We start from the raw sequence: 21,474 nt of genomic DNA on the forward strand, positions 1-21,474 counted from the left end.
TTAAAATGACAAAGCAGAGCCGCCTGGGTGGCTCAGTCAGTTAAGCATCCGACTCCAGCTCAGGTCATGATCTCTGGTTAGTAGATTCCAGTCTGTGCCAACAGCTCAGAGTCTGGAGCCTGATTCAGATTCTGTGTCTCCCTCTCTATCTGCCCCTCCTCCGTGTGCTGTCTTTCAAAAATATAAACATTAAAAAAATTAAAATTATTTTAAATAAATAAGAGTTACAAAGCAGGCAGGCAGCCTCTACAAGCTGAAAAAGGCAAGGGCCTTTCCCCTCAAAGCCTCCAGAGTGAAATGCAGTCCTGTTTCCACTTGGATTTTAAACTTTTTTAACATTTATTTTTGAGAAACAGAGAGCAAGCCAGAGAGGTGCAGAGAGAGGGGAAGACATGGAATCCGAAGCTGACTCGAAGCTCTGAGCCATCAGCACAGAGCATGACCCTGGGCTCAAACCCACAGTGGTGAGACTGTGGTATGGACCCTTCCCTAAGGAGAGAGAAAAAGAGAAAAAAACTTCAAGGTCACCTAGATACGCGCCTAGGTGCCTACATTCCCCATGGCCTTCTAAACTGAGACAACTTAATCAGACTGCATGTTTATGTGTGTTACCATATATGGGAGACAAAGAAACAGAAAATGCATTAAAAAAAAAAACTATGCCCTGTAATGTGGACCGCTCAATACTTTTGGGCACAAACCCAACTGAGCGATGCCGGCACGAATAAAGTTGCTTCCTGAAAAGAAAAGCCTCGGTGTCAAGACTCTCTGTGTGAGAATCCTGCAACAAGATCATGACCTGAAGTCACACACTAAACCAATGGAGCCACCCTGGCGTCCCTGGATTTTAAACTTCTGACCCCCGCAACTCTAACAGAATGAACTTGTATTGTTTTCAGCCACCAAAAAGTTACATAATAACAAAAGTTACAGGCATCTGGAACAATGGCTTGTAAGTATCAAAACAGGTAGCCTTAGTTACTGGGTTCATGATAATGAACTACAGAGAGAACAAGCACACGTCCCCATCTGCTCACACCTGTTTCCCATGTTGTTACTAGTAGAGGCTGGTTCCCTCTCAAGCGTCCCAGAGTGGATCATCAATTAGCTTGAGTGCAAACCTCCCCCAGAATGTACATTTGTCTAGATAAGTCAGAGGTGCAGAGAAATTTCATTTAGCTCCAAGAGCAGCTTGATCCTTAACATTCTGATTTCAGATGCAAGAGGATTTGAGGCACATTAAATGAAAAAATATATATATATTTAAGTGTTTTGGGGTCGACTTTTTGTCAAAACAGTAAGAACCTGTCATTATTAGTGATTGCATTTAATTTCTAACATTTAGAGAGAACTGTTGTAAATAACCAGAGGCAATGATTATCTAGATCATGTTCCTGCCGTTAGTTCTAAGTACTTAATTTCGGAACCAATAATTAAAAGATTTGTAAGAATTGGCTTTGGCCAGAACAGTAAACAACCATCCAGAACACCAATAACCACATTTCAGAATTAACAAGGACTATGTGACCTCTCCCCAAAATGGTACATTTCTCACTAGCACATTCAACAACATTCAACAATAATACCTTCTGGTCGTGTAAAAAACAAAGTTTGACAAATTCTAATTTGAAGTTTTTTCTTGAGAAGTGAAAAATACTTTTGTCTCTTTTATTCTTGAAGCAAGTACACAGAGGGCTAATTTAGAGATTAATTAGCTGTATATTTCTTAAAATTCTGAGTTACTCATATTATCCTAGCTGGTCTTATTTATAACTGAAGTGGAGAAAAACAAATATATTCTCCCTACAAAAAAAAGTTACGTGAGGTGAATGTGTTAAGTAACCATACTGTGGTAATCATTTCACAGTATGTGTATTAAGTCATCCTGCTGTCTGGAGCCTGCTTGTGATTCTCTCTCTCCTGCACTCCCTGCCCATCCCCCACTCTTAAAATAAGTAATTAAAAACTTTAAAAAAGAAAAAAAAAGTCATCCTGCTGTACACCTGAAACTTACACATTATGTCAATTGTGTCTGTAAAGCTAGTAAGAGGCAGACAAAAACTGCTGCTTGTTTTGGGTAAGACTGTTTTTTTACTGGATAAACTATGCAACATCATTTAATCATTTTAAGTGTGGCATGAGTGATGACTGGGATTTTTTTAGAGGCAAAAACTCTCCTAAAAAGACCATCAATCGTTGACTTCTTGATGGTTCCTTGCAAAGAAACCTTACCTATTCTTGATTTAAAAAAAAATTGTTTTTGTTTCCTGACATGGACATAAATTTTAACTAAAAATATAATTTACTATTTTAAAATACTTACCGTGTTCCTTTGTTGGTTCAAAAACCAGCCCCAGAAGAGGGAGGCTGAGGTCTGAGAGAAGAGGCCAAGCCCCGCTGGTAGGTGAGGTGATGTGCTCCTGGGGGGTGGTCAGCACCCGTCACAACACCGGGGCATCTCAGCACCGACGTGCCAGAGCCTTGTTTATAAAGAGGCCCTCATTGGGTTCAGATGGTCTCAACAACGCCTCACTCTCTCTAAGGGCTGTGCTCTGGGAAAGACGAACACTACTGAACAGTGCGCAAGGACGGCTGTTCCATGGGAAGGGAGGGCTTGCGGAGCCTCCCGCTGCCGGGTCTGCTAAGCAGGCGAACCAGCGGTCAGTCACGTCCTCGGGGACCTCCTCCAACACCCTTCTGAAAATGCAACCTACTTTTTTTTTTTTAATGTTTATTTTTGAGAGACAGCGAGAGCATGAATGAGGAAGCAGAGAGAGGAGACACAGAACCTGAAGCAGGCTCCAGGCTTCTAGCTGTCTGCAGAGCCCGACGTGGGGTTCAAACCCACAAACTATGAGATCATGACCAAGCGAGGTCAGACACTCAACCAAATGAACCATCCAGATGCCCCCAAAATGCAACCTACTTATCTTTACTTATTTAAAATGCAACTTTATTTAAAGTTATTTTTGTTTATATTTTTATTTATTTCTAGGAGAGAGAGAGAGACAGCGTGAGCAGGGGAGGGTCAGAGAGAGAGAGAGAGGGAGATACAGACTCTGAAATAGGCTCCAGGCTCTGAGCTGGCAGTCAGCACAGAGCCCAACGCGGGGCTCAAACCCATGAACCGCGAGATGATGACCTAAGCAAAAGTCGGACGCTTAACCGACTAAGCCACCCAGGTGCCCCAAATGCGACTTTATTTAAATAAGTGCAACAATTACACATTTTTCTATATACATCTCAAAAAATTAAACTGACTTCTGATACACAAATGCTGCCTAAATTGAACATCACACACAATGTTTGAAACATTAATTTTATTAGGAAAGCATTTGATAGTCGTATTAGATCATTTCATTGGTCACTTAATTTTAATGTGGCCTGAGATTATCATTTAAAATAAGGATTTTTCATACATTCAATAAACACGTGAGCATCTCCAAGTGCTAGGGATTGGAGATGCAGATTACACAGGAAATCCTTGCTCTCAGAGAGCTTACATGCTAGCAAGAAGGCAATATTAAAGAAACATTTATGTTTCTCATAAATACCTAGGATAGAAAAAATGGTTGGTGCTTTACAAGAGCACATAGTGTTTAACCCAGCACAGAGAAGTCACAAAGGGTGTTTCAGAAAGTACAGGCAGAGCCAACATTAGGTGGTGGACCCTAATGTGGGAAGGGCCGTGTAGGTTCAAGGAACGAGAAGTCTAGAAGAGCTGGAGCACCGAGGGTGGGGAAGAGTCAAGAAGATGTGACGGAAGAGGGGACGTGATGATCATGATCGTGGAGGGCATGAGCGGTCTGGCACTTTGACAGGAAACTGGGACACCCTGAAGCAGGGTAGCAGCACGACCAGGTGTGCACTCAGAATGGTCATTCCCGCCTCCCAGCGATGGAGACGCAGGACAAGCAAAGACTGGAAGCAGGCAGACCACTTCTATGGCCCTTGGTAGTGAAAGACAAAGACAATGGGGAACTCAAGAGAGAGTGAGGAGGCAAAATCAATTGACCTTGATGACTGAATGTGAGGTTCCTAAAAGACCATCAGTGCAGACATTCGGTAGACCCATAAGATACACAGGTCTAGAGCTCAGGGAAAACAATGTTAACACACAAATCATCTGCATTTAGATGGCTTCTTAAGCCCTAAGAAGGGCTGAAATGACTGAGAAAGAATAAACCAAACCATGAGTAACACATGTATTTAAGAATGAGCAGGAGCACCTGCGTGGCTCAGTCAGTTAAGTGTCCGACTACCGCTCAGGTCACGATCTCACGGTCGGTGAGTTTTGAGCTCTGTGCTGGGCTCCGGGCCGACACCCTCAGAGCCTGGAGTCTGCTTCGGATTCTGTGTCTCCCTCTCTCTGCCCCTCCCCCTACTCATGCTCTCAAAAAATAAATAAAAACAAAAAAAAAAAAAAAAGAAGAAGAAGAAGAATGAGAAGAGCGCCAGGGGCGGAGAGAGAGGGGATGGGGAATTACTATTTAATAATGGAGTTTCTGTTTGGAATGATGAAAAGCTCTGGAGATGGATGGTGGTAATGGCATGAAAAATTTGTTGAAGAAAATGGACAAGGAATTGAAATTCATCAGATACATATCTTCACTGATTTTTGTTTAAGGTAGAAAAGTACGATGTACTGTGTTAAGAAAACAATTTTACTGTAATAGCCACATGTTGGAAAAGTCTAAAATGTTAAGGCTACTAGTATCTTAGTTTTGGTACGTGTCCAATGGAAGATGCTTTATATCCCAGTTACATCCTGAAGACGCCGAAGTCAGTCTTCTGGACTGGCGCGTTGAGGGCTGCGCTAAGACTGAGACCCAGGACCAGTCTGGTGTCCGCGGGATCAATAATCCCGTCATCCCACAGCCTGATAAAAGAACAAAACAAAACTTATTAGGAATCTACCATCAAACCACCATTTATACAATTTGCTCCCAGAAATGCTTATGGGGATCCACCCATGAGTTTCTGGGTACTACATTCTCACAACCGAAACCATGGTCAAAGGTAGGGAAAAGAGAGAAAGAAAAATGACAGGACTTTCATCCCAGGCCCTTAAAGAATGTCAGAATGAGGTTATAGTTTTGGGAACTGCTTCAAGAAACCTCAAATTAATCCTTGATTTTCAAATGCTTTAGCATATTTCAGGAAAATATTTCCTGTTCTTCTTCTGCCCATATAAATATACGAGTTGATGGTGTTCCTGTTACTAATATGGAGAGAGACACATGAACCCAGGTAATAATCTCAAACCAAAGTCTCTACTGGAAAAGGTGTATTCCCCCAAACTCCCAAACTGTTAAGAAACTAGGAAAACTACTGAATAGACGTCACTATACTTTATTAAAGTACCTTCAACGTAAGTTCTTTGTCTTTTGCTACAATAGGAAAATAAGTCATAGCTTTAAGATGCTTTCAAAAGAAACCCTGAAGTACAAATCTGTTTGCTTTTCACTGACAACCTCAGTTTTCTCAAGAAAGATGAATGAGAAATCCTGTTGTTTAAAGGTCATTAGTAGGTGGAGGTTTGGCTTTCTTTAAACAAACTGCCTTCAGTATCTGGACAATAGCATCAATTATTAAACCATCCTTACATTGACAGACCATGAATCAAATCTTTGCTCATAAAACATTCATACTGGGGACCCTGAAGTAGCAACAGCCAATAAGGAGAGGCTGCTCTTGTCGTGTGTAACCAGGTCAAATGATTACACTCCCTCCTGATGCCGACAGCAGAGTAAAGCAGCAAGCACAGCGACCCAGGCCTGCTTCATGACGGTCATTAACAAGAGCGCTCTAGGTAAGAGGTCCTAACCGAATGTCTGAAAAAGTTTTGATTATAAGAACTGAGCAGAAGAAACTGGCAAGCCGCACAGGTAACACGAAGGACTGAGAGAAACACACAATGTCATTATCCACGGTTGCAGATAATGAAAGAGCCCTCTGAAAAGTCAGAGCCAACCATGGTAGAGCCCAAACAGACCACAGAAGTTTACTGTTAGGCTGAGATTCGTGAAACCTAAGGAAGGTGCCATGAACTGGCTTGAACATCCTTTCATCTTGGAAAGAAAACTGTCGTCTCCATGCCACCAAGTGTCTCAACACTGGGCTAAGCATCTACACATTGACAGTAATAAAAACCCTTAGTGTCTTTCACTCTTTATGTATCTGGGCCATTTGCTCCCCTGCCCTGAAGACAGCCCATTAAAATAACAATACTAATGCAAGTATGAAAATAAGAAGGGATTCAGCCTTTCTCAAGAGATGACTTAGCCAGGGCTGCAAAAGCAATGAATGGCTCATGCAAGATACGCTATTTTTCAAAGTTTAATATTTCAACTGTCCTTGTGAATTTCACTCAAAATCTTATGTAGAAACAAAAACAAAAAAACCGTATGTGAGCTTAAAACGTACTATTTTCTCTTAAACCTTTTTTAGGGTTTTCTGTTGCTCTTTGCTTCTACTGGCTACTGTGTAAGTCTGTTTAAGTGATGGTAAAAAGAACATGTTTACGTCTCAAAGGCTTTAAAATATTTTCATCTTAATTAAATGAATCAATGACCCACAACAGAATATCCCTGCAAATCGGCTTATAAAAATACATATGAACAAGAAGAGAAACAGGCTTTTAAAAATGCCAAATGGTATCATTTTCATTCTGAAACTAATTATATGCTCTTGAAAATAAGTATCTTCAGCCTTTGTACGACCAGTGCCAGGAGCAGTCCCCGCCACAAAAGATGTGTTCAGATGACTGAAATGGATTCTAATTTGTTATTTTCTTTTCTCCTTCCTCTCCAGTTTGCCTTCCCCAGTAAAGGACATAAATCACACCCTAACCTAATTTTAAAAGACACAAATAGTTATTTTCTTTATCCCATATGCCCAAGGGATAAAAGGAAGATATGAAGCTTAGATTATTCTTCAGAATGAAAAACATTAAAGTTGCTGAAAGCAGAGGCCTGAACACACACATGCCAGCCAGTCTGCAGGCGGGACAGGCACCATGATTTATGACCTCATTAAAGGGTCTAAGAAACAAACAGAACCAAGAGTTGCAATGGTAGGTGAGGTGATTACTTGGTGTGAACACACAGACCCTGGCTGTGAGTAATCACCTCCTCAGTGCACAAGCACACTTGTTAGCAGCTGTCAAAATGTGCTCAGCCAAAGTCATGTTTAAAAAATGGGGGTAAAAACAAAATAATCAAATACAGGGTATGGCAGGAATTCACGTTTTTAAGCAAAAATTATAAAAGAATGAATTCCTGAAAATGATACAGCCAGGATTATAACTCTTAACTTCTCAGCCCCTGCAGGCCCAGACACCTCATTTAGAAGTGAAGAGAAGGAAGGGGGCACCTGGGTGGCTCAGTCGGTTAAGCGCCGACTTTGGCTGACGTCATGATCTTGCAGTTGGTGAGTTCAAGTCCTGTGTCGGGTCTGTGCTGAGAGCTCAGAGCCAGGAGCCTGCCTCTGATCCTGTGTTTCTCTCTCTCTCTCTGCCCCTCCCCAACTCATGCTCGCTTGCTCATACTCTCTCTCAAAGATAAAATAAACATTAAAAAAAAGAGAAGGAAGAAGGGTGGAGCGTTGTGGAATCTGACCAATGGTAGTGGATCCACAGCCCAGCCTGGGGGAAGGGGTGGGATTTCAGCAGCAGGTAAGCCCACTGTAAAGACAACAATACAAAATTATGTGCCCATTATTTTCTGGTTCCCAGGAAGGTCAGACCAACCCAACTGCCCGTATCTCCAAAAAGCTGCTGCCCTGACAGCCCAGATGCACCCGTCAGGCTGGCTCCCACCTTGCACTGGAATAGTAAGGGTTTCCTTCCTCTTCAAACCTCTTAATGATGGGCTCTTTTAAAGCTGCTTCATCAGCACTGGAGAACTGAAAGAAAAGGGACCATGAGTAAGTCCACTGCACTACAGCAACAGATCCACTCAAGAAAACCTCAAGAAAAAAGGGGTAAGCGTTTCATGAGTAAGAATGTTACAACCAACATCTGCACAGTGCTGTATACAGATGACAAGGGAAGCTCTAGCACATAATGATCTCACCTGAGACATGAGCGCCAAACTGGCGCACCACTACATCTGCCTTGTCAGAGACAACATCCTGAGGCGGTTTAGTGTAAGGTTCAAAACGAAGGGGATCACGGGGCGCCTGGATGGCTCAGTCGCTTGTGCATCTGACTCTTGATTTTGGCTCGGGTCGTGACCTCATGGTTTGTGAGATGGAGCCCCTCACTGGGCTCCGCGCAGACAGTGCAGATACTGCTTGGGATTCTCTGTCTCCCTCTCTCTGGCCCTCCCCTGCCCTCCCCCCTCATTCCAGTCTCAAAATTAGTAAATAAAGTTGAAAAAAAAACCCAAGAAGATCGAGTATTCTAGCAGGACCCAACAGGGGATGTGAAATGTAACAAAAGGGCAATCTTATATTTAGCAGCTTCTGTTGAAAGCATACAAGTAGAAGATTTTCTTGTTTTTGAAAGAGAGGGTGGTGGGGAGGGGCAGAGAGAAGGGAGAGGATCCCAAGCAAGCTCCACATGTCAGTGCCCCAGAGCAGGGGCTCCATCTCACGACCATGAGATCATGACCTGAGCTGAAACCAAGAGTTGTACACTTAACCAACTGAGCCATCCAGGTGCCCCATAGGGAATTTCATTTTCATTCAAAATAGCCAACTTTAAAAAATTTTAAAGTTTAAAGGGGTGAAACATCAACCACAACTTGAATAAACCCAAATAGCTGAGAGGTATTTTTTGCTAATTAAAAATTTAGTGACTTGCCCACCAGTATTGCCAGAAACAAGTGATAATGAATTCAGTTGCAAAAATCTTTATGCAAACTAATTTTGAAACCCTGGAAAGTATTTTCAATTTAACAAGTATTTCACACCAAAAACAAATGACTTATTTCAAATAAATCCAATCTTCTTTTATGTACTTTCATAATTCGATATCATTTATATGTCAAGAATTTGGAGACAGAACCACTAAAATCCTATACTTTCCTTTGGTATATAAAAATGGATGAATTCATATATTTGTATATCAATCAAAGAACAACTATTTAATAAATAGTTTATTTATTAATAAATAAGCCCATACTGGGCTAGGGTTTAAGACAGGTCTTCAAAATATCAGATAGAATTTCACCTCTGATGCCTAACACGCACACATGCACACACACATGAATAAACCTCTCATTTCGCTTGGATACTAGTCAGTACTGAAATGAATATGAAACTTCAGTTTAAGTCTGCAGAGTTCCTGCTGCTTGGAAAAGGTAACTGAGGCTGTGGGGCATGGGTGGGATGCATTTAGGGAGGCAACACCTACCCTTCATACTTATCTTAGCCCCATTCCCCAAGCTAGGAGGTTGACCAGATGATCCTAACTAGCAGAAAGGAGGGCCAGTCCTAGAAGGCAGGGCTTTCTCCATGTTGGGCCCTGTCATGATAAAACAGATCACATAAACAATCCCAGGAGCATGCATCAGTCATTTTAAGGCTTGGGGGCTTATACAAAGTAGTTGTAACTAATAAAAATTAATGCACAACTTCAGAAAAATCTCTGAGACACAAACAAAAGAATCCATTTTAACAACTACCTGCAAAGAAGAATTTGTCTTAATAAATTACTGCCTTGTTCACCCAACCCTTAGACTATAAGCTCTCTGCCCCCAGACTGTCAGCTCCTCAAGGGGCAATAACCACATTTTCTCCAAGTCACATAAACTTTCTAAGGAGCATGGGAACACGCTGTACCCTGTGGAGTACTCAGTCAGTACCTTTTGTGTGATGCTGCTGTCGATACCTAAAAAACAATCCCTTAAAGTACCTCCTATTAACCTGCAGCAACACTAAATGCAGCCACTTGCTGATTTGCCTTCATCAAGCTTCCATTGACCTCTCTGTTTTTCTTCATTTATGTGTGCACAGTATAATAATGTTACTCAATTCTCAGTTAGATGACTGGGCCCTCCCACTCAAGGACAATCTAAGAGATAAAATGGAAAAAACAAAATTCTGCTGCTTTAGGTCATACAATCAAAGAAGTAAGTTGGATTTATTTAAATCTCACTAACTGCAAATGACTACGAACCAAAATTCCTTATGCATCAGACACTCACAAGGCAAAGTTTCTGGAAAATTTCTTGGAAATTCTGAAAAAATTACAAGAAGCAACCTCAAATAAAGTAGCTCTAAAAAGAGAGACAGAGGGGTGCCTGGGTGGCTCAGTTGGTTGAGCATCTGACTTCGGCTCAGGTCATGATTTCACAGTTTGTGGGTTCAAGTCCTGCACTGGGCTTTGTGCTGACAGCTCAGAGCCTAGAGCCTGTCTTTGGATTCCGTGTCTCCCTCTCTCTCTGCACCCTCCCTGACTCGTACTGTCTCTATCTCTCAAAAATAAATAATCAACATTAAAAAAAATTTTAATAAAATAAATAAAAAGAGAGAGCATCTGTAAGTCCAAATTGCTGGAAGTCAGCATCTTCTAAATGAAGCCAGTCCCTAATCCGCGAACACTGAGGGGTTCTGGGCACGCCCACCCCTGGCTGAGCCAAACCCAGAGACAGAGAAGAAACGGCATTTACCTGTTTCCCTTCACGTGTTCTTTGGTCCTTTGCTACTGTGGCCAACACATTGGCTGCCTGCTCTCCTCCCATCACTGAGATGCGAGCATTTGGCCACAGGTAGAGGAATCTTGGGCTGTGAGGGAGGAGAAAAAATGATCAAATTAATCCACAGTACAACACAGAGGTTTTCACAGGCCCGTGTTCACCTCCTAAAATAGTGGTTCTTTATTCCAGCTGTGCATTCCAACGGCATTTTATTAAAAAACGTTCGGAACCTACCCCAGACGAATCTCCAGAGGTGTGTCCTGAGTGTGGCTGGAGTTTTAAGTTCTCTAGGTGATTCTGACGCCAGTTTTGATAAATGTTATTTGTCCGTTTCATGTCAATTTACTGGGCATAAAAATACCCACAATATCCCCTTACTACCTGCAGTCATGTTGTGTTTTCCATTCCTGATATAAAGCCTTTCTGCTTTATTTTTTAGTTTTACTAGGAGATGATCAAATTTGTTAACCTTTGTAAACAAAACGAGTCTGGGCTTTCCTGATTCTTTTATCTTTATGTTTGCTCTTTATTACATCCTGTTCTCCATTTTTCTTGTGATTAACAGGCTGTTGTTCTCCTTTGCACCTCTTGAGCTGGCTGCCTGGCTCACTGATTTTCAGCCTTACTTTCTTTTCCAGTCTATATATGTGTACGTCTAGTACACGCCTTCCTCAAGCAAGACTTTAGCTGCATCACGTAAGTTATGACATCTAGTATTTTCATTATGAGCCACTGCAAAATATTCTGATTCCTGGTGTGGGTTTTTTCCAAGCAGCATGTTTAGCCTTAAAATTTCATTTCGCTCCTCCAGATGATACAAATTATGATATAACTGATCAAAATTTGTGAATGCCATTCTATGTTTCAAATAAACCTGTAACAAAGTGACCATCTGTAAAATATACTTGAAGCATGATTCTTTCTCCGGAGAAGACCATGAAAACCACCTACCTGTATGCTCTGCCACACATCCCATAGTTTCCAGCCCCGTAGGAACCCCCAATGATGACAGTTATCTTAGGCACATTGGCGCAGGCCACAGCAGCCACCATCTTCGCACCATCCTTGGCAATTCCCTCAGCCTCATAGTCTCTGCCAACCATAAATCCTAAGAAAAAGAATGGAAAAAAGAGCCTCTGCATGTGATGGGATTTATGTGCAGAAGTCAAATCCAACATCTTGTCAAACTATTACTACAGAGCCTCTCACTATAATACAATATTTACATGTGAAATATACACACCCAAAAAGTTTGCTGGAAAAAATAAAATAAGGGGCATCTGGGTGGCTCAGTTGGTTAAGTGTCCAACTTCGGCTCAGGTCATGATCTCACAGTTTGTGAGTTTGAGCCCTGCATCGCGCTCTGTGCTGACAGCTCATGGGCTCTGTGCTGACAGTTCAGAGCCTTGGAGCCTGATTCAGATTCTGTGTCTCCCTCTCCCTCTGCCTCTCCCCTGCTCACACTCTGTCTCTTTCTTTCTCTCTCTCAAAAAAAAAAAAAAAATTTAAAAATAATTTTTAAAAAATGGATAAAATAAAATTGCTGATCACTTCTAAAATTTTCCTTAAAATGGTTCATGTGGATGCATACATCTTCAAACAAGACTAGGATGCCAGGAATTTGCTGTCAAAAATTCTCCATGGACAGCAGCTCGGTGATGAAAGACTGCGACCCAGCAAGCTCAGGATGAAGTGCTGTGGTGAGCCGAACTACCAGGGCTTCAGTACTTCCTGACCTGGTTTATATAAACTGTTCCTTCCGAAACGCTGCTTTAAAACTTAGATGAAATAAAGGTAAATGTTTCAGAGATGCTAAGCGCCCCTGCCAGTGACTCCATCCTAGGGAGGAAAAATTGTTCATGGCAGATGCAGAGATCTTGTGCTTCCACAGGCCCCCAGCCATGCGGAGACTGCTTCCTCCTCACCTCCCAAAACTCAAGCCAGGCTTCACGTGTCTCCCTCCCCACCCGTCCACTCACTTGCGTAACTGGTTGGCACTGTTTTTGCTTTTCGAGTCCCCAGCAATTGAGCCATCCGATTCCACTCAGTTTTTATGGGACAGCTGTACACTCTGCGGATACAGCCCTCGGCAGGCATGCGGTGCCTCCCTGGGACCCCGCTGAACAGGGCCCTCTCAATAGCTCAGAGTGCCTCTTCCTGCCTCGCCTTGGACTCCCTGAAATATTCCACAAGAGCTAGCTCAAGTATCAGCTATCTTCAGGCTTCAGTCCCTCACACAGCATCCCACCGCTTCTCTATTCCCTGGAGAGGATTCTGCCTTCAAAAAGATTATACCATAGGGCACCTCGGTATGATCTCACGGGTCATGCTGACAGCACAGGGCCTGCCTGGGATTCTCTGTCTCACTCTCCCTCTCCCTCACTCACTCACTCTCTCTCTCTCTCTCAAAATAAATAAAATAAACATTAAAAAAAAGATTATGCCACCTCAGTTGTCTTTCTCCCAATCCTTTCCAGCATAAAAAACATAATCATACTCCCTTCCTTCTTCTCCTCTCTTTGGGAGAAATCAGAGTTCGTCAAAGACTGTCCCTGAGCCCTCTTCTTCTGGGGGTGTTCTCATCTCTTCCCACGCTGTTATAACACCTACACATTCTGAGGATGCCTATATTTTTATACGCAGCCAACACACGTCCTCTGTCTTCAAGACTTATTCAACTGCTGAGGTGCCTGGGTGGCTCAGTCAGTTAAACGTCTGACTTCAGCTCAAGTCATGATCTCGCGGTCTGTGGGTTCGGGGCCCCACATCAGGCTCTGTGCTGACAGCTCAGAGCCCAGAGCCTGCTTCCGATTCTGTATCTCCTTCTCTCTCTACCCCTCCCCCACTCACACTGTCTCTGTCTCCCCAAAAATAAATATTTGAAAAATATTTAATAAAAAAAAAAGATTTCTTCACCAGCCTTTTGTATGTGCACCTTCATGGACGTCACACAAGCCCCTCAAATGCAAGGTTGCAAAATCAAATTCAACCTCTGCACTCTGCCACCAACCCAACCCAAAAACCAAAGAACAGAAATGTAGGTATATCTTCCAAAAACAAGGTTTAACTTTCTGGTGCTTAATAAACCATCAAACAATATTAGAAACAAGGTCTCCTTAAGCTTCAGAATCCTTTTCATCTGCCCTTCCACAACATTTGCCACACACAGCCTCTCAGGCTGCTGTCTGGACATAATGTCTCTCAAAATTCACCTAACAAACTATCATAAATTTAAGGGCAACCAAATAAAGATGTTTTAGCACCAGTACTATTTAAAGCCCTGCTGACTAGCAGGAGCCAAACTCCTTTTTCTTGTGAAGGCTCACCTGATTCTAATGACTAATTAAGAGCCCTCCTTCATTTGAGCTTGAGATCACCAGGGATCACTTAGAAGACAGGAGGGGGGGGGTTCAGCTAACCACCATCTCTAAGTGCCCCCTATAGTTTAGGCACTGTGCCACAAACAAGATAAATAACAGAATCAGAGAATTCTAGGAAAAAGAAGCCTACAACCATAAAAGACTTTAGAAATCATTTCACCCACCCTATTAAGATCGTCTGTGAAACATGAAATCCAGAGAGGTGATACTGATCATACCATTCTCTGGAGTCCAAACTCAAATCCCCAGACTATTGTTCAGGATGTACATATACCTCTTCTACTGGGCCACTTCAGGGAAAATTAACTACACAAAAAAGACGAGGAAAAGGGAGGAGAAGAGCATGTGTTTGAAATCCTTTATGGAAAACAAAGTGCTAGGAAAGAGATGATGGGTCAGACAACACTCTCTGGTAGTGAGATCAGTGTTACTGGCAGAGAACACAGCCCTTCTGGGGGGGGATGGGGGTGGGGTAGGCGAAGGAGTAAAGGGAGGCCCTCTGACTGTGATACATGTAACTGAGAAACTGCTTTATCCAAATATGGATAAACTTCTCATTTTACATTCATGAAGTGTTAACCCTTGAAGAGACTCTACAAAGAGTATCCAATAGAACTTACTGCTATAATGGAAGTGCTTTATGTCGACACTGTCCAATACCTTTGTCCTACTGGAGAGTGAGCTCTGGAATAACGCAACAAAACTGATTAAGCTATTTTCTTACCGGTAATGTTTTGAAGGAACAGCAGAGGAATATTCCTTTGGCAGCAGAGCTGGATGAAGTGAGCCCCCTATAAGCAAATGAGATAATCTTTTTAAAGCAGGGGTGAACAAATCTATAGTCATCATGCATCCTACCAACACCGTGCCTGGGTCAGTGATAAGGAAGTGTACCCTGTGTTTGGCTAGTTTAAGCTTATACTAACAGTAACGATACTACTACCATGTGGACCCATGGCCAATGGGATGTGCGACTATGGTTGGTACCGCATCTGTTTGCAGTCACGTGTGTGGTCACTGGCACACAGCTGTTGGGATGAAGTCAATCACTAATATTCTGAACAGCAAGCGAAACTCAAGAAACTAAGAGAAGTGCTTGGCAGTGGGAATTCCTGAGCCTCACTTTAATTCCTTAGTTTTCCACCTTAAAAGAAAACAGAGAGATGCCTGGGTGGCTCAGTCAGTTAACCATCCAACTCTCGATTTCAGCTCAGGTCATGATCTCATGGTTCATAAAATAGAGCCCCATGTTGGTAGCACAGGGCCTACTTGGGAGTCTCTCTCTCTCTCTCTCTCTCTCTCTCTCTCTGCTGTTCCCCTGCTTGAGCTCTCTCTCTCAAAATTAATAAACATTAAAAGATTTCTAATAAAAATTAAAAAAGAAAACAACATAAAGACTTTTAAGACAAGTATTCTTACAGTCTTAGGATACATACATGTCATCCATTGCACTTATAATTCAAGTGTCTTATAAAAACTTTCTTAAAACATTTCATTTTTTAAATAATGCTCTAGATAAAACATGTTAATGTAAACCCCCATACAAAGAGGTTCAAACACTAACACACACACACACATACACACGCTCACATGCAATACACACAGCATTCTTCAAAAACACTAACACACAGATACATACACACGCTCACATGCACATACAGTATTCTGCCTACGGAGGCATCTGGTTAAATATCTTAAAGCTTTTATGCAATAAACTTCCATTCATTACTTGACCTTCAAAGTTTAAATTAAAACAGAAAATTCTGAAACATGTACTTGCCTTTTTTGCAGATTCAGAAAAGAGAACTCCATTATTTCCAATGATACCTATAGGGTATCCAAATATTCTAGCAAATCCTCAAAAGAAAATTGAAAAAAGATTTATGTGTTTCAGAGGGGTTTTAATTCACAGCCAACAGACAGTTATACATTCTTTAATTTCAAATCAAAGTTTAAAATGTGGAGATTCTGGGGCATCTGGGTGGCTCAGTCGGTTAAGTGTCTGGCTTCGGCTCAGGTCATGATCCCACAGTTGGTGGGTTTAAGCCCCACGTCGGGCTCTGTGCTCACAGCCAGCTCAGAGCCTGGAGGCTGCTTCAGATTCTGTACCTCCCTCTCTCTCTGACCCTCCCTTGCTCATGCTGTCTCTCTCTCTTTCAGAAATAAATAAAAACATTAAAAAAAATTTTTAACATGGAGATTCTGTCTAGGGTACAGAATAGCTCATGTCACAATTTCTTCTTTCTAAGGTACTAGAGAGTCTGGGTTTTTTGCTTCCTTGAAAAGAGTGTATTATATGTCAAGTTATGACTTGTCTGACTGGTTGGTTTGGTTCAATGATGAGGGTAAGGTATTGCCCATTCATTCGTGTAACACATGTCTGAGTTCCTACTAAGTACCAGAGAGAGGACATTCTGAAATGGAATAGATCACAGGTGGAGAGCCCTTAAGGGCCTATGTTCGGAGCTATCTGCCAGTCTCAGGTGACCGGCTTGCCTGCAAATGCCTGTGGCAAGGAGAGGCCCTCGAGGTGAAGGGTATGAACTCAGGAAAGGCCAACTTTCTTTCTTGTTTTTTTAATATAATTTATTGTCAGACTGGCTTACATATAACACCCAGTCCATCTTGCTTTCAAAAGTGGCAGCACAGGCAAGCCCGGTGGTCACTGAGTAGTTTAAAGTGAAAAATCCAGCTAAGCTTAGAAGAACAACGAACCACTGCACTTTCATTTCCTCTAAAAGCTTCCTTTATTCCTCACCACCAGCCCCACGACCTCTGCAAACACCCTGTCTCCATACACACAGGAGAAGCAAGAGAGAAGAAGGGGGAAAACGATTAGTATGTGAGGGAGACACCTGAGGGGAATTTCAGGAGGCTTTGTAAACCTGAAAAACATGGCCACAGAGATCTTCCCAAGAGTGAATTTCAATAAGCCAAATTAGGACTCTAAATAGGTATCAAACACGTGGAACCCAAGAGTCAAAAACAGTGCTTGCTGATGTGGGTCAAAAAGAAAGCACACTCCCAAAGTGCCCGGGCCCGGCTCTGTCTTCACGCTCAAGGATCCACGGGCTGACATTGAGAGGTCCAGTGTGTGGTACGTGGCACAAAGCAAGTGCTCGAAAAATTGCTGAAGGAAAATTAATGGATAAGAGAGAACATCAACCTGCTGATATTGCAGAACACTGAATTTTTAAAAATGTGTCTTTGTTCTTTAGTCTGGCCTTGTCTGGATTTTCTTGGTCTTTCAGTCCTAAAACCCCAGCCAAAGGCCTATGCTGCGTTCTGTAAATGGCAATGCCGCTTACAGAGATAGTACAAAGGGGTGACCTTCCCCAAAGGCCTAGCAGTCCACTCTAAGTGCCCCACCCCACAAAGCAGCTAGGAACTGGCACAGCCCTCGGCAGTGTGGTGCTGCCCCTAAGGTGCACTGCCCTGTGTGAGCTATTTCGATCTTCAACCCATCCTGAGCCTGGCTTGGGATCTCCAGGCACAGGACCTGTGAAGTAGGGCACATGCCCCACTATATCAGGGCCATGGATGAAGTGCCTTTCTTCGCGCCAAACAGGAAAGCAAAAGGTCCAAGAAACTACTAGGGCGTACTAAGGCGAGTGCAGGGGCAGGAGGGAACTCTCAGGAGCTGCTGGGGCACCTGATCCTCGGGAAAACCTGTTCTTCCTCCCCCAGTACTTCCTGCTATCACTACCCTCCGTTCAGTCCCCTCTTCTCCTTCTCACTGCCCCTTCACTTTCCCCAATCTAATCTGAATTCCAAACAGAGGAATTACATATATCCTCAGTATTCTAGGGGACAAAGGTACCGCAGGTCTTTCAGCAAGAAAGGGGCAAACTGGTAAAAACAGACGACAAGAAACAGAGAACAAGGACAGCCCATCCATCTTTGGAAAAGAAGCAGAAACAACTCTGACTTGTTTTAAACCGCTGCACAGTGAGGGTTATATCCGGAACTATGTGGCCACAAATCCTGTCTATATATCAAACAAAAGTCTCTTAATCACTTAAACACCTCAATACAAAAACATAAATTCCACTCCCGGCGTGAACCCTTTTATTGCTCATAAGTCACACCAGGAGAAAGTGTTGTGATTTATCCTTAAACCTCCACCACAGATTCACAATTTGGATTTCTGTAGTTATTTTTTTTCCACTCTGATATATTGTCTTCAAATTACTTACATTTTGTGGCTTTCACAAGACCAAGCAAAATTCAGAGAATTAGTTTTGCCATTTGTCCAAGATAGATTATTATGGGTCTAGCATCTATGTTTCAAATACTGTTCTTCCAAAGCCTAAAACTTAACACTTTAGATGAATGAATGAACTTTTATAAAGACTTATTTGTTTTTTCAAAATTGGTTTTCTGTCCTGTATTCTCAGACTAGTGTGTGCACAATTCGATGTTAGACCCACACAGAGGCTATGAGAAGGCCCTTCTAGGAAGGATATCATATAAAACCTCCTAGTTGAATTAGAGACTAAAGAACCAAGGAAACAGTGCTGAAATTTTCAAAACAATCACAAATTATCCAAACAAAAAGAACTACAAATATTCCCGCTAATTTTACTGTGATAACAAGTTTTTATACAGTGAATTCCACCAAGTCACAGACAAGGTCCTCTCCCACAGCATCCAGCCATCATCACCATAAACTCTCTGGATCTATGAAGCTGTTCAGCTACCAGTATCTTCACAAAATGACAGCTTTTGAATACAGACCCACACACTTGTAATGCTCTAAATAACAAAGCTCATGCCAAGTACATCAATACCTTGAGATCAAAATCACTTATTTTCAAAGTAATAGAAAATGTTCAGGGGCACCTGGCTGGCTCAGTCCACAGAGCATGTGACTCTTGATCTCCGGATAGTGACTTCAAGCCCCACGGTGGGTGTGGAGATTGCTAAAAATAAAATCTTTAAGGGGGCGCCTGGGTGGCTCATGATCTCACAGCTCGGTCTGTGAGTTTGAGCCCCATGTTGGGCTATAAGCTGACAGCTCAGAGCCTAGAGCCTGCTTTGATTCTGTGTCTCCCTCTCTCTGCCCTTCCCCCACTCACAATCTGTCTCTCTCTTTCTCTCCAAAATAAACATTAAAAAAATTTTTTTAATAAAATCTTTTTAAAAAAGAAAGAAAAAAGAAAATGTTAATATTTTCAATTCTTTGCCTTTATACCTGTAACCAATGTGTCTCCATATAAGGCTTTGAACTCATTGAATCTGCTTCCATCCACGATTCTAGCAATGACCTAAGAAGAAAAATAACAGTGTTCCTGAGATATTACATTACAAAAGAATTTTTGCATTAAAGTTAGTCAGAAGGAAAACAAATTCATGGCTAAGTTATTACTTCCACAGAATTTCACCCTAGCCAGCAAGCCTTCTCACTAGAATTTAACTTTATATGCATGGTTGGTACCCTGAAGTCATTCTGGGCCCTGGTTTTATGCTGCACGGTCTGAGTGGCAGCATCATGTTACAAAGCAGAGACGCAGATAGACTGTAAGGGCTGCACGCTTGACTCAGAGCTTCAGGAGCTCTAAGTCAAAACTATCGGCTGAGAGTTAAGGATTCAACCACAAAGCATGATATTGGACTCAGAGTCAGGAGACTTGGGCTCCAACCTAAGGGTTAACACAGGAATTGCATGTCCTGGAGGGAGTCTCAGTTCTTGCCTCTGCAAAGGTGGGACAAAGTTGTGAGGATGTGATGAACCTAAGAAAATAGTGCTGAGAGGAAGAACCAGCCCTGACCCCTGGCTCTACAGCTGAGAAACTAGAGTCACAGGCTGGCTACCTTAAGTCCTCTAAGCCTCACTTTTCTCATCTGGTTTAAAGAAAAATAAAAAGATAAGGGGCATGCTCTTACACTGTTGGTAGGAATGCAAACTGGTACAGCAACTCTGGAGAACAGTATGGAGGGTCCTCAAAAAAGCTAGAAGTAAAACTACCGTATGACCAAACAATCACACTACTAGGTATTTATCCAAAGGATACAAAAATACTGAGTTGAGGGGCAGAGGCACCCCAAAGTTGATTGCAGTATTATCAACACTAGCCAAGATATGGAGAGAGCCCAAATGTCCATCAACTGCTAAATGGATATAGTCAAGCGGAAAACTAACAAATATTAAGGCACAGAACCTGATAGTAAGATAATTTCCTAATTAAAAAAAAAAAAAGACAATTCCCTAATTTAAAAAACATTGTCAGAGAGTGAACAAAATAAAAGACTACATGCTATATGCAAGCACTAAAAATTGTCCATCTAGACCAAAGAAGACCATGTCAAATCTGTAATCACAGCAGCGTCTTCAACTGTAACCAAAAGTCTAATCTCTGCTAATGTCATATTGATCTAAAACAGTATGTTTTTTTCTGTTCAACAACTTGCTGACATTGCATCCACTTCCCAAAATAAGAACACTAAAAAGAAAGAGCTGAAAATTATGAGGTTGCCTACATCATTCCGAAGGTCTACAGGAATAGTGAGTCCTATTTTTGAACAAAGCAAGCTTCATGACTGTGCAATGAAAGCTTTCCAACCATTAAGAGGACTTTGATCTGCCTCTCTCCTAGTAAGAGATCTTTCCTGTCTATGTCCCTCCCTGCTGAGATCTATAATAGGCTCTAAGGCACCAACCTATCTAAACAGACTGCAGCCTTAAAAATGGATATAAAGAGATTGACAGCATGGTTTACAGCTCACAGCTCCACTCCACACACCTCTCGGATATCAAAGTTCCTCTTAAGGTTAACACCAACTATTCCATACAATTCATCAGCAGGAAACAAAGGATCTTCCGAAGGCTCAATGGACACCTGCAGAAACATAAAGCAACCACATTAACCTGTTTAAAGACATTATTCAGGGTAACATAAGTCAAAATGCTTTTCAAGAAAATAAAAGATAGGAGAAACATAACCAACTCACATCCAATTTCTTCTGATAATTCAGATTCCTCACAATCTTCCTAGTTATGTGAAGGGCATGAGTATCATCCAAAGCGTAGTAGTCGGACACTCCAGACTTTCTACAGAGTAAAGCACACTAAAATAATCAGAACAGGAAAAAGGAAAATAAATATCTTAAACCCCAAATACCTTCTCTCATTTAGGGATGACATCATTTTACTTCCAAAACACTTTAATAAATGTCATCTAATTTGATTCTCATAATGGCCGTGGCAGAACGGTATTATCCTTAAAACTGAGGTATACTTAAGTACCTTGCCCTAGGACCAGCAGTAGCTGTATAAGAATCCGCACCTTCTATTTCTCAACCTTGACCTTCTTCTACTAGACCACAGAGGCTTGGTGAGAAGGACTTCTATTTAATGCTCATCCCATGCATCTCAAAACAAAATTGTATATGGTAAAGTTCAACAACCACAGATGGCATAATGTAGTCCATAATAACAAAGTGTTTGCCAT

General features: G+C 42.0%; 1 protein-coding gene across 1 annotated transcript in view; it reads right to left on the reverse strand.

The window, feature by feature from the left end:
• Nucleotides 1-4,590: 4,590 nt before the first annotated feature.
• MCCC2 (methylcrotonoyl-CoA carboxylase 2) overlaps nt 4,591-21,474 on the reverse strand; it is a 65,896-nt gene continuing 49,012 nt past the window's right edge. Inside the window, exons 9-17 of the mRNA XM_039256046.1 lie at nt 20,975-21,074; nt 20,767-20,862; nt 19,218-19,290; nt 15,804-15,880; nt 14,748-14,814; nt 11,595-11,751; nt 10,617-10,731; nt 7,820-7,905; nt 4,591-4,879 (exon numbers count right to left, since the gene is read on the reverse strand). Of these exons, the coding sequence (XP_039111977.1) occupies nt 4,762-4,879; nt 7,820-7,905; nt 10,617-10,731; nt 11,595-11,751; nt 14,748-14,814; nt 15,804-15,880; nt 19,218-19,290; nt 20,767-20,862; nt 20,975-21,074 (889 nt within the window). The 3' untranslated portion in view covers nt 4,591-4,761. The remainder of the gene's footprint in view (nt 4,880-7,819; nt 7,906-10,616; nt 10,732-11,594; nt 11,752-14,747; nt 14,815-15,803; nt 15,881-19,217; nt 19,291-20,766; nt 20,863-20,974; nt 21,075-21,474) is intronic.

This window comes from Hyaena hyaena, unplaced genomic scaffold (assembly GCF_003009895.1).
Source record: "Hyaena hyaena isolate Hyena2069 unplaced genomic scaffold, ASM300989v1 scaffold_558, whole genome shotgun sequence".
Lineage (NCBI taxonomy): Eukaryota > Metazoa > Chordata > Mammalia > Carnivora > Hyaenidae > Hyaena > Hyaena hyaena.